Source organism: Dama dama, chromosome 24 (genome assembly GCF_033118175.1).
Source record: "Dama dama isolate Ldn47 chromosome 24, ASM3311817v1, whole genome shotgun sequence".
Classification (NCBI taxonomy): domain Eukaryota; kingdom Metazoa; phylum Chordata; class Mammalia; order Artiodactyla; family Cervidae; genus Dama; species Dama dama.
In genome coordinates, this window is record NC_083704.1 from 5143169 (window position 1) to 5156083 (window position 12915).

Here is a 12915-nt window from a genome sequence, read left to right on the forward strand (position 1 = left end):
GTTTCAATGCTATTCTCTCAAGTCATCCCACCTTCGCCTTCTCTCACAGAGTCCAACAGTCTATTCTTTATATCTGTGTCTCTTTTGCTATCTCACAAATAAGGTCATCGTTACCATCTTTCTAAATTCCATATATATGCATTAGTATGTTGTATTGGTGGTTTTCTTTCTGACTTACTTTGTTCTGTATAATAGGCTCCAGCTTCATCCACCTCATTAGAACTGATTCAAATGCATCCTTTTTAATGGCTGAGTAATATTCCATAGTGTATATGTACCACAGCTTTCTTATCCATTCATCTGCCAATGGACATCTAGGTTGCTTCCATGTCCTGGCTATTGTAAACAGTACTGCGATGAACACTGGGGTGCACGTGTCTCACTTCTGGTTTCCTTGGTGTGTATGCCCAGAAGCGGGATTGCTGGGTCATATGGCAGTTCTATTTCCAGTTTTTTAAGGAATATCCACACTGTTCTTCATAGGGCTGTACTAGTTTGCATTCCCACTGACAGTGTAAGAGGATTCCTTTTTCTCCGCACTCTCTCCAGCATTTATTGTTTATATACTTTTTGATAGCAGCCATTCTGACCAGCGCAAGATGGTACCTCATTGTGGTTTTGATTTGCATTTAATGAATCACTATATGAAAATGTAACTTATACCTGGTCTTTTTGAGGATATAGGATTATGCAATTGTGAGTACGATTAAGATTTGGTTATATTTTTGCATTTATATTTTGTTGATTTATTTTTATAAAATTGGCTTCCTTACATTTAATACTTATAACTCTGAAGCACCATTCTACTTCAATGTTAACATGCTAAGCAATATCAAAAAAATAATATATTCAAGGTATATTGTAATTACAAAACTAAGATAGATACTTCAAAATTAATATAGGCTGTCTTTGTCTGCAGAGGAGTGAACAAAATTTTTATGTCATACTACTAATATTATTTTTCTGAAATATGTAAAGAATCCTATTAATTCTGAAAAAGATTATATTATTTGAGAGAAGTTTGACAAAACCTTACACCAACTAAAATCTACAGTATAAACTATACCTTAATTTATATATAGCACATGAATTTATAGTTTTATAGAGACATATGTACATACGTACCATTTAGAGTTGCAAAGTGCAAAGTGTCTCAGATTTCTCTCAAATAATATAATTGTTTTCAGAACTAATAGGATTCATTACATATTTCGTGGAGATTCCTTAAAAAACTGGAAATAGAACTGCCATATGACCCAGCAATCCCACTTCTGGGCATACACACTGAGGAAACCAGATCTGAAAGAGACACGTGCACCCCAATGTTCATCGCAGCACTGTTTATAATAGCCAGGACATGGAAGCAACCTAGATGCCCATCAGCAGATGAATGGATAAGGAAGCTGTGGTACATATACACCATGGAATATTACTCAGTCATTAAAAAGAAATCATTTGAATCAGTTCTAATGAGATGGATGAAACTGGAGCCATTATACAGAGTGAAGTAAGCCAGAAAGATAAAGACCAATACAGTATACTAACGCATATTTATGGAATTTAGAAAGATGGTAATGATAACCCTATATGCAAACCAGAAAAAGAGACACAATGTACAGAACAGACTTTTAGACTCTGTGGGAGAAGGCGAGGGTGGGATGTTCTGAGAGAACGACATTGAAACAAGTATACATACTATCAAGGGTGAAACAGATCACCAGCCCAGGTTGGATGCATGAGACAAGTGCTCAGGGCTGGTGCACTGGGAAGACCCTGGGGGATGGGGTGGGGAGGGAGGTGGGAGGGGGGATCGAAATGGGGAACACATGTAAATCCATGGCTGATTCATGTCAATGTATGGCAAAACCCACTACAATATTTTAAACAATTAGCCTCCAACTAATAAAAATAAATAAAAAAGAAAAAAAAAGAAAATGTGGCAATCTTAAAAGTGTATTTGAAACAAAATATATACTTTCAACTATGAAATTATGAAAATTCTTAAAAGTGTATTATCATCACTGGAAGTGTTCACATAATAAATGATTTCATTATAGCAAAGGTATTAACCCTGAGTATTAATTTAATACACTTAAATAATTACACACGATTTTCCTGGTAAGAGCAATTATTCACTGAAAATAGGTGATACATTTCCCTGCTGCCTCATTTTCTTTTTCTGGTCCAGAGCTTTTTCATGGCATTTTTCATTTCACCATTTCTCAATGTATAGATGAGTGGGTTCAACATAGGGGTGATAATGCTGTAAAACAGAGTCAAGGATTTATCAACAGACAAGGTAGAAGGAGGTCTCATATACATAAAAATGCAGGGCACAAAGAAGAGGACCAGCACAGTAATTTGGGAGCCACAGGTGGACAAGGCTCTGTGCCTCCCTACCTGACCAAGATTCTTCAAGGAGCACAGAATGACCCCATAGGAGACGAGTAAGAGAGAAAAGATGATCACACATATTGCCCCGTCATTGGTAAGCACTGTAATGGCAGTAACTTGAGTGTCAGTGCAAGCAAGTTTCAACAAAGGGTACATGTCACACATGAAGTGGTCAATGACATTGGGGCCACAGAAAGGAAGATTGTAGACGAAGAGAGGATGAAATACACCATGTAAAAACCCACCAACCCAGGTCAACAGCAGCAACAGAACACATACTCGCTTATTCATGATGGTCAAATAATGCAAGGGTTTGCAGATGGCCACGTAGCGGTCATAGGCCATGACCACCAGGAGGAATATATCAGCACCCCCAAAAAAGTGCCATATAAAAAGCTGGGTCATGCAAGCTTGGAAGGAAATGGTTTTCTTTCCATGCAGTAAGTCTATAATCATATTTGGTGTGACTGTAGTAGAATAAATAGCATCCATAAATGATAAGCAGCCAAGAAAGAAGTACATAGGGGTATCCAGGATTGGACTGACCACCACAGTCAGGACAATAAGTAGGTTGCCCACCATTGTCACAACATAGATGAACAAAAACACGACAAATAATATTTTCTGGCCCTGGATGCTTTGAGTGAGCCCCAAAAGTACAAATTCAGTTACATTGTTCCTTTGTTCCATAGGTGCTTCTGCCTGTATTATTTCAGAGTTCAGGTCAAAATTACCTGTAAATATAATTGTTATTAGTGAATCCTGAAGTCTTAAGATAATTTACTCATATATTCAATCAATGAGAATTATAGTTTATCATTATCCAATAATTCCAGATATTGTAATAGAATGCTGAGTAATACATTGCCCTGAACCTCAAAAATCTTAAAGAGCAGCAAGTAATTAAAATACATATGTGAGAAAAGAACACATTATTAAGTAAATGAGTTGTTACAATCTCCTTCCACTTGGAAGTTGATAAAATTGCACCTTTAATTAATACCTTATATAAAAATAATTGTTGATTAACGATTGAATAAAAAAAAGTAAAGTAAATTACTTTTATTTTGCTATTTATTAGGGAGATGATTTCCTTAACTTTAGCAGAGGAAGACTCTTAGCCAATCATTGGAATTCCAGATAGTTACATTTGAGAATTTTAGATTTCTTTTAAGGATTTAGGAAAAGATACAATAGCACCAACTGACAAAATAAACTGGAAAAAGATTCACATTGTATGGAATAAACATAGATTTAATACATAAAACAGAATTATCTCTAAGCAGTTTGCAAGTAAAAGTGTAAATAAAAATGTAAACAGATATTTAAAGGAATAATGCATCTAAGTGGCCAACAAACATAAAGGAATTCTTAAACTTACTTGTGAACAGAAAAGTAGGAACTGAAGTAATATCTTGCTGGCTACAGTATCATCTTGAGTTTTGAAATGCCTCTGAATCATGGTCTACAGATGCTACACCATCTTTTAATTTTAAGCAATTTAACAAACAATGTAGAGCATAGTCATTGAACCATCATCAGGTTTACAGATATCTCTTCATGAAGATATCCCCAAATAGTTATACTTGAATCTAATTTGTAAGAAAACTTCATGTTAGAGAAAGAAACTTAGTCCAGAGCATTGGAAGGTGAAAATATCTAAAAAGAATATTACAAAACAGAATCAGTCATCACATATATTAGTAATCACATCTAAACTGGATTTCTAACATGGCTGATTATAAAAATCACAAAATAAAACTCTTACTAGTCTAAATTCTCACAACACTGATACATTCTTGAAAACAGAAAACCTAGTGCAGAACCTTGTATACGAACACAATTATTGGGTTACCTGCATAAGAAGACAGCCATCCGATCCATGTTCTGGCCTCTGATATTTTCTCCTTTTTGTCATAGCTGATGCCAACTCTGTGAACACGGAGAGCCACATGCATGCATCATCACTCTGCATTGTACTATTTTCATGTGGTCAACTCTTTCCATGTTTGCAAGAAATCAATTTATCTCAGTCATTCAGGAAAGCATTGTCTTTCGAATTGCTTGGATTTTCAAAATGATTGTGAATGTCCTGTTACCTAAAGAACTCTGAGCCTTGATTGTTGAACAGAAACACAAAATATTTGTTGTTGGCAGGATTTGTCCCAAACACCAACAAATGTGAAATCAACATTTTTATTAGAGAGAAAACTGGAAATTGTTTACAAATTGTTCAAATAAAAATTTTGCTGTACAATGTTTTGTACCAATCAAAGTAAAATAGTGAAGTAATCTGAATAGCATATCAATTCTTAATCAATTTTAAAATACTCTCTTCATTGTTGAACTTTGGGTTTTCTGAAGACTGGAGAATAATTTCATAATACATACTTCGTTATGATTTGAGTCCACTATTTAAATTCTCAAAAGTCTGTCATGTGAGGTGAGGGAAAAGGCCCACAAATACCTTATCTATATTTGAAATAGGGCATATATTATAGTGTCATTCAACTGGTGCATCTCCAAGGATAAATCTTGTCTAATTAAATTCATTGGGACCTTAAACATGATTTTGATGGTGCACTCTTTACCTCCAGAGATGTCACCAGGATAATCAGCATGTAGAACAGGACTTAGAGAGCCCTCTCCTCTTGGGGAAAAGCTATAAAAAAACAGCTTGATGTCATTTCACCAAGAGAGAAATGTCCATTTCTGCAGAAATATGTAAACTTTCTTTTTAAAATAATGGCCTACAAAAGAGGCAAAACTATTCAAGTTTAAGCTTTGTCTTTGAAAACCATATCCGATTTGACTTGTAGAAGATAATGGATGATAATATCAGAAGAAGTCACTTAAAACCTGTTTTAAATGTAGATAGTTTTCACATAGTTTGTCAACATAGCTTCAGAAAGGCAAATGGAGGGAATCTATGTTAATATGGAATTGGGGAAATAGAAATTTGGGGGACCATTATCCCATTCATCTCAAAGTGCTCATGAGCCTTCCCCAAGGTAGAGAATATACCATTCTGTGTCCTAATTGCAGTACAGTTCAAAGGACTTAAGTCTATGCATATATGCAATGTACTATATATTACAATTAAACAAGAAGCATATAATAAAAATAAAATTTTCTGGTTATTTATAAATTAAACCACAGGTTACTCTTTAGTTCTGTCATTCTCTTTGTCAGTCTTTCTCTCTCTGTCTGTCTCCCTTATCTCTCTTTCACTCTCTCTCTCTTTCTCTCGATCAGTTCAGTTTCTCAATTGTGTCTGACTCTTTGCAACCCCATGGACTGCAGCACTCTAGGTTTCCCTGTCAATCCAACTCCTGGAGCTTGTTCAAACTGATGTCCAAGTCGGTTATGCCATCCAACCATCTCATCCTCTGTTGTCCCCGTCTCTTACCTTCAATTTTTCCCAGCATCAGGGTCTTTTGCAATGAGTCGGTTCTTCACATCAGGTGGCCAAAGTATTGAAGTTTCCAGGAGAATAGGTTTATAATCTTCAATATTCTACTCTCAGAATTCTAACTGTTTTAGATGAAGACACTCAACTTCATCTCCTCAACTCAGAGACTGGACCAGGGTCTTTGGTTGGTACAGCTCTCTGTTTCACAACGTGGACATTCTTTAAAAAATAGTCAACCAGGAAACTCCTAGACAGAAATCAAATTGTTTGTTTACCATTTCTCAGTGATCATTGTCAGCTTCCCCTGACATCTAGTGACTTGAAAATAATTGTCATATTTTTCTTCACTGTTTCCTTATTGTTCAGTGACTATACAAGAATATTTATAGCAGTTCTATTCATGGTTTCTAATAGTTGATAATAACCAAAATAACTCTTAATTGAGAAAGGGAAAAACAAACTGGGATACATGCTTGGAATGGAATACTATTTACTAATAAATAAGTGAACTATTCATAGATAAAATAATATGCATAAATATCTGATGCATGGTGCCAAGAAGAAGCCAAATTAAAGGGCTGTATAGTAGACACAATCTTATAATAGAAAATGCAGGAAATTCACCAAAACTGTTAAAACTAATAAAAATAACCCAACAAGGTTGCAGAATACAAAACCAATATAGAAAATTTAGTTGTATTTACATATATGAATAATGAACTATCCAAAAAAGAAATTAAGACATTAATCTTATTTCTAATAACAATAGTAAGAATAAAATACATAAGAATAAATTTAACCAAGGAGGTGAAAGATTTGTAAATTGACAATTATATGAACACAAAAAACTGTGGAAAATTCATAAAGTGATGAGAATACCAGCTGACTTTACCTGTCTCCAGAGAAATCTGTATGCAGGTCAGGAAGCAACAGTTAGAACTGGACATGGAATAATGGACTGGTTCCAAATTGGGAAAGGAGTACATCAAGGCTGTATATTGTCACCTTACTTATTTAACTTGTATGCAGGGTACTTCATGTGAAATGCTGAACTGAGTGAAGCACAAGCTGGAATCAAGATTGCCAGGAGAAATATCAATAACTTCAGATATACAGATGAAACCACACTTATGGCAGAAAGAGAAGAACTCAAGAACCTTTTGATGAACATGAAAGAGGAGAGTGAGAAAACTGGCTTAAAATTTAACATTCAAAAGACTAAGATCATGGCATCTGCTGCCGTCACTTCACGGCAAATAGATGGAGAAACAATGACAGATTAATTTTCTTGGACTCCAAACTCACTGCTGATGGTGACTGCAGCCATGAAGTTATAAGACACTTGCTCCTTGAAAGAAAAGCTATGACAAACCTGGACAGCATATTAAAAAGCAGAGACATTACTTTGCCAACAAAGGTCCGTTTAGTCAAAGTTATGGGTTTTTCCAATAGTCAGGTATGGATATGAGACTTGGACTGTAAAGAAACCTGAGCACCAAAGACTTGATGATTTTGAACTGTGGTGTTGGAGAAGACTCTTGAGAATCACTTGGACTGCAAGGAGATCCAGTGAGTCTATCCTAAAGGAGATCAGTCCTGGGTGTTCATTGGAAGGACTGATGTTGAAGCTGAAGCTCCAATACTCTGACCAACTGATGCAAAGAACTCTCACTGGAAAAGACCCTGATGCTGGGCAAAATTAAAGACAGGAGGAGAAGTGAATGACAGAGGATGAGATGGTTGAATGACATCACTGACTTGATGGACATGAGTTTGAATAAGCTCTGGGATTTGGTAATGGACAGGGAATCCTGGCATGCTGCAGCCCATGAGGTCTCAGAGTTGGACATAACTGATCAACTGAACTTAATTGAGCTGAATTATATGAAATACATAAATTAAGTTCAAGACACAAGTTAATGGAAAGGTATCCTGAATTCATCAATGGAAGAGTAAATATTATAAAAATGTTCACACCACTTAAACCAATCTACAGATTAAATTGTTCTTGTTGTTCAGTCTCCAAGTCATAATCAACTCTTTGTAACCCCAAGGACTATTGCACATCAGGGTCCTTTGTCTCAAACTGTCTCTCAGAATTTTCTCAAATTCATAGTCATTGAGTCTGTGATACTATCTAACAATCTCATCCTTTGTTGCCCAATTTTCCTTTTGCCTTCAATCATTCCCAGCATCAGGGTCTTTCCAATGAGTTGGTCCTTTGCATCAGGTTGCCAAAATATTTGAGGTTCAGCTCCAACAACAGTTCCGCTAATGAATAGTCAGGCTTTTCTTTAGGATTTACTGGTTTGAACTCCTTGCAGTCCAAAGGACTCTTAAGAGACTTCTCCAGTACCACAATTTGAAATGATCAATCCCTCAGTGCTCAGCCTTCTTTCTGGAGCAACTACTATAATTCATGACAACTAGAAAAATCATAGCTTTGACTATTTGAACTTTGGTGGGCAATGTCTCTGCTTTTCAATACACTGTTTATGTTTGTCATATTTTTCCTTCCAAAGAGCAAATATCTTTTAATTTCATGGCTGCAGTCACCATCTGCAATGTTTTTGGAACCCGAGAAAGTAAAATCTGACAGTGCTTCCACTTTTTCCCCTTCTCTTTGCCAAGAAGTGGTGGGATCAGAGGCCATGATCTTAGTTTCTTTTCCTGGAGAAGGAGATGGCAACCCACTCTGGTATTCTTGCCTGGAGAATTCCATGGATAGAGGAGACTGGTGGCCTACAGTCCATGAGGTCGCAAAGAGTCAGACATGACTGAGTGACTAATACTAGATGGGACCAGATGCCATGATCTTAGTTTCTTTTAACATTGAGTGTCACCCAGTTTTTATACTCTTCTCTTTCACCCTCATCGAGAGGTGCTTTAGTTCCTCTTCACTTTCTGTTGTTAGAGTGCTATCATCTGCATATCTGAGGCTGTTGATATATCTCCCAACAATCTTGATTCCAGCTTGTGATTCATTCAGCCTGACATTCCATGTGATGTACTCTGCATAGAAGTTAAATAAACAGAATGATGATACGCAGCTTTGACATACTCCTTTCCCAACTTTGAAACAATCCGTCATTCCATGTCTGGTTCTAATGATTGTTTCTTGACCCACATACAAGTTTTTCAGAGAACAGGTAAGGCAATCTGGTATCCCCATCCCTTTAAGAATTTTCCACAATTTATTGCGCTCCACACAGTCAAAGACTTTAGCATAATCAGTGAAGCAGAAGTAGATGGATTTCTGAAACCCCTTTGCTTTTTCCATGATTCAGCGAATTTTGGTAATTTGATCTCTGTTTCCTCGGCCTCTTCAAAAGGCAGTTCCTACATATGGAAATGTTCAGTTCATGTACTACTGAAGCCTAGCTTGAAGGTTTTTGAGCATAAACTTACTAGCATGTGAAAGAAGCACAATTGTACAGAAGTTTGAAAATTCTTTGGCATTACCCTTCTTTGGAACTGGGATGAAAACTGAATTTTTCCAGTCCTGTGGCCACTGCTGAGTTTTCCAAATTTGCTGGCATATTGAGTGCAACAATTTCACAGCATTCTTTTAGGATTTTAAATAGTTCAGCTTAAATTCCATCACCTCCACTAGATCTGTTTGAAAAAAAAAATGTTTCTTAAGGCCCACTTGTCTTCACACTCTATGATGCCTGGCTCTAGGTGAGTGACCACACCATCATGGTTATCCAGGTCATTAATGCCCTTTTTATATAGTTATTCTGTGTATTCTTGACACCTTTTCTCAATTTGTTATGCTTCTGCTAAGTCCTTACCATTTCTGTCCTTTATTATGCCAATCCTTGCATGAAAAGTTCCCTTGATGGCCTCAGTTTTCTTTAAGAGACCTCTAGTCTTATTCATTCTATTGTTTTTCTCTATTTCCTTGCATTCCTTTAAAAAGGTCATCTCATCACTCCTTGCTATTCTCTGGAACTCTGCATTCAGTTGGTTTATCTTTCCATTTCTCCTTTGTTGTTCACTTCTCTTCTTTCCTTAGTTATTTGTAAAGACTCCTCAGACAACCACTTTGCCTTCTTGCATTTTTTTTTATTGTTTGTTTGGGATGGTTTAGGCTGCTGCCTCCTGTACATTGCAAACCTATGTCCATGATTTTTCTAGCACCTTGTCTACCAGATCTAATCCCTTGAATCTATTTATCACCTCCACGATATAATCATAAATAATTTCATTTAGGTCATACCTGAATGGCCTAGTGGTTTTCCCTGCTTTCTTCAGCTTAAGCCTGGATTTTGCAATCAGGATCTCATGATCTGAGCCACAGTTCACTCCAGGTCTTGTTTTTGCTTACTATATAGATCATCTCCATCTTTGATTGCAAATAATATAATCAGTTTATTTTCCGTATTGACCATCTGCTGATGTCCAAGTGTGGAGTCATCTCTTGCGTTGTTGGAAGTAGGTGTTTGCTATGACCAGCATGCTTCTCAACAGAACTCTGTGAGACTTTGCTCTGCTTTGTTGTATATTCCAAGGCCAAACTTGCCTGTTATTCCGGGTATCTGTTGACTTCCTACTTTTGCATTCCAATCCCCAATAATGAAAAGGACATCTTTTTCAAAGAAATATAAAAGTAATCATACTATTCCTATGAAATCACATAAGAACCAAAATAGCCAAAGTGATTTTGAGAAAGAAAATTAAATCTGGGGACATCACAGTTCCTGATTTCAAAATACATTATGTGAATATAGTGATCAAAAGAGTAGAGTGTCTCATAAAAACAGACATATAGACCAATGAGCAGAATTGAAAGCTCAGAAATAGCCCCACTAATATACAATCAACTTATCTTTCAAAACAGGACCAAGAATACACTATGGAGAAATGATGCATTGCATTGGGAAAACTGGATATCCATATGCAAAAGAATGAAATTGCATCTAAGCTGTAGTTTGAATATTTGTGTCCCCAAATTCACAACTTTAACTCCAATTGTTCAATATGGTAATTTTAGGAAGTGGAGCATTTGCAGGATGACTAGATCATGAGGGCTCTGCCTTAAATGTTCTTATAAAAGAGGAATGTCAGTAAGCGTGTGCAACATTTGGACCCTTTGTACACTGAACGTGGGAATATAAATTGATGCAACCACTATGAAAACAAAGCAGTCAATCATAAAGGAAATCAGTTCTGAATATTCATTGAAAGGACTGGTGCTGAAGCTGAAGCTCCAATACTTTGGCCACCTGATATGAAGAACTGACTCATTAGAAAAGACCCTGATGCTGGGAAAGATTGAAAGCAGGAGGAGAAGGGGATGATAGAGGGTGAGATGGTTGGATGGCATTGCCTACTTGATGGACATGAGTTTGAGCAAGCTCCAGGAGTTGGTGATGGACAGGGAAGTCTGGCATGCTGCAGTCCATGGGATCACAAAGAGTCGGGAATGACTGAGTGACTGAATGCAGCTGAACTGACTATGAAAACATATGCAAGTTCCTAAAATAAAGTAGAAGTATTGTATGATCCAGCAATTTCCCTTTTGTTTATACATCCATAGGAAATTAGTAAATATCTTGAATAGATATTGGTACTCCCATCTTAATTGAAATGTTATTCACAATAGCCAAAATATGAAAAATTCTAAATGCCTGTCAACAAATAAATAGACAAAGAAGATTCGGGATGGGGAATACGTGTAAATCCATGGCTGATTCATATCAATGTATGACAAAACCCACTGAAATGTTGTGAAGTGATTGGCCTCCAACTAATAAAAAAAAAAAAAAAATAGTGAATGATTATTAAGCCATAGAAAAGAAGAAAATGATGTCTTTGAGAATATGGATGAACCTTGAGGATATTCTGAGAAGTAAACCAAATACAAAAAAAACCCATACTTTATTATCTCACCTGTGTGTGGAATTTAAAAGTCAAATTCACGGAAGCAGAAAATAGAGTGTAGATTTTCAGGGGCTGAAGAGTGGGATAAATGGTAAAATGCTGTTCAAATGCTACAAACATCCAGTTATGAGATGACTAAGTTCTGGAGATATAACTTACATGGTGAAATTGTTAGTCTCTCAGTCATGTCTGACTCTTTGTGACCTCATGGACTGTAGCCTACCAGGTTCCTCTGTCCATGGAATGCTCCAGGCAAGAATTTTAGAGTGGGTTGCCATTCCCTTCTCCAGGGGGGAATTTCCAGACTCAGGGATTAAGCCCACGTCTCCTGCATTGCAGGCAAGTTCTTTACCATCTGAGCCTCCAGGGAAGCCCAATATATATGGCAGCAATAGTTAGTAATATAGTACTGTGTTCTTGAAATATACTGAATTTAGATTTTAGGATTCTTTTTTCTTTAATACATTTATTTATTTTAATTGGAGGCTAATTACTTTACAGTACTGTAGTGGGCTTTGCCATACATTGACATGAATCTGCCATGGGTGTATTTGTGTTCCCTCTTTTTTTTTTTTTGTTTTCTTTCTTTCTTTTTTTGTTAAGAATCCTACAAGATTTTAGGATTCTTAACAAAAAAAGAAAGAAAACCAAAAAAAAGAAAACTAATTTTTTGAGATGATGAATGTATTAATTAGGTTATCTGTAGTAATCATTTCACAATATATACATATATTAATTCATCCTATTGTACATCTTAAACATCATTTAAATTTGTCAACTATATATATATTTCAAAATACACTATGGTTGGAAAGTTGGTTATAAAGTTGGTTGGAAAAAAGAAACCAAAGAACATTGTAGAAAAAGACAAAACTATAGGAATAGGAATGGATCAGTGTTTGACAGGACCTGGGTATGAAGCGAGGAGGTGAATATAAAGGCACATGGAGAATTATTTTTGGTGATGAAACATTCTTCATTTTGACTGTGATGGTGGTTACACAACTGTATGTATTTTGTCAATACTTGCAGAAGTTGGATTAATAAAGATAAATAATATACAGTGAAGATTCTACGTTATGTAAAAATGGAAAACAAAAAAAATTTCCTACATTGAAACAACAGACACTTGGAAAATAGAGGGTAGAACATTATTTTAAATCTTAGCATAAAAAGCAAACTAAAAAGGACAAAATTTGCAAGAAATACATGAAATCTATAAG

General features: G+C 36.0%; 1 protein-coding gene across 1 annotated transcript; it reads right to left on the minus strand.

Moving 5' to 3' along the window:
• Window positions 1–2166: 2166 nt before the first annotated feature.
• Window positions 2167–3084, minus strand: LOC133045506 (putative olfactory receptor 4A4). The gene has a single exon (XM_061127603.1). It carries the CDS (start codon window positions 3082–3084, stop codon window positions 2167–2169), a length of 918 nt encoding a protein of 305 aa, XP_060983586.1.
• Window positions 3085–12915: the final 9831 nt, after the last annotated feature.

What these genes read in the sequence shown, in the direction of transcription:
- LOC133045506 (XM_061127603.1), bottom strand. Translation starts at nt 3,084, where the DNA reads ATGGAACAAAGGAACAATGTAACTGAATTTGTACTTTTGGGGCTCACT.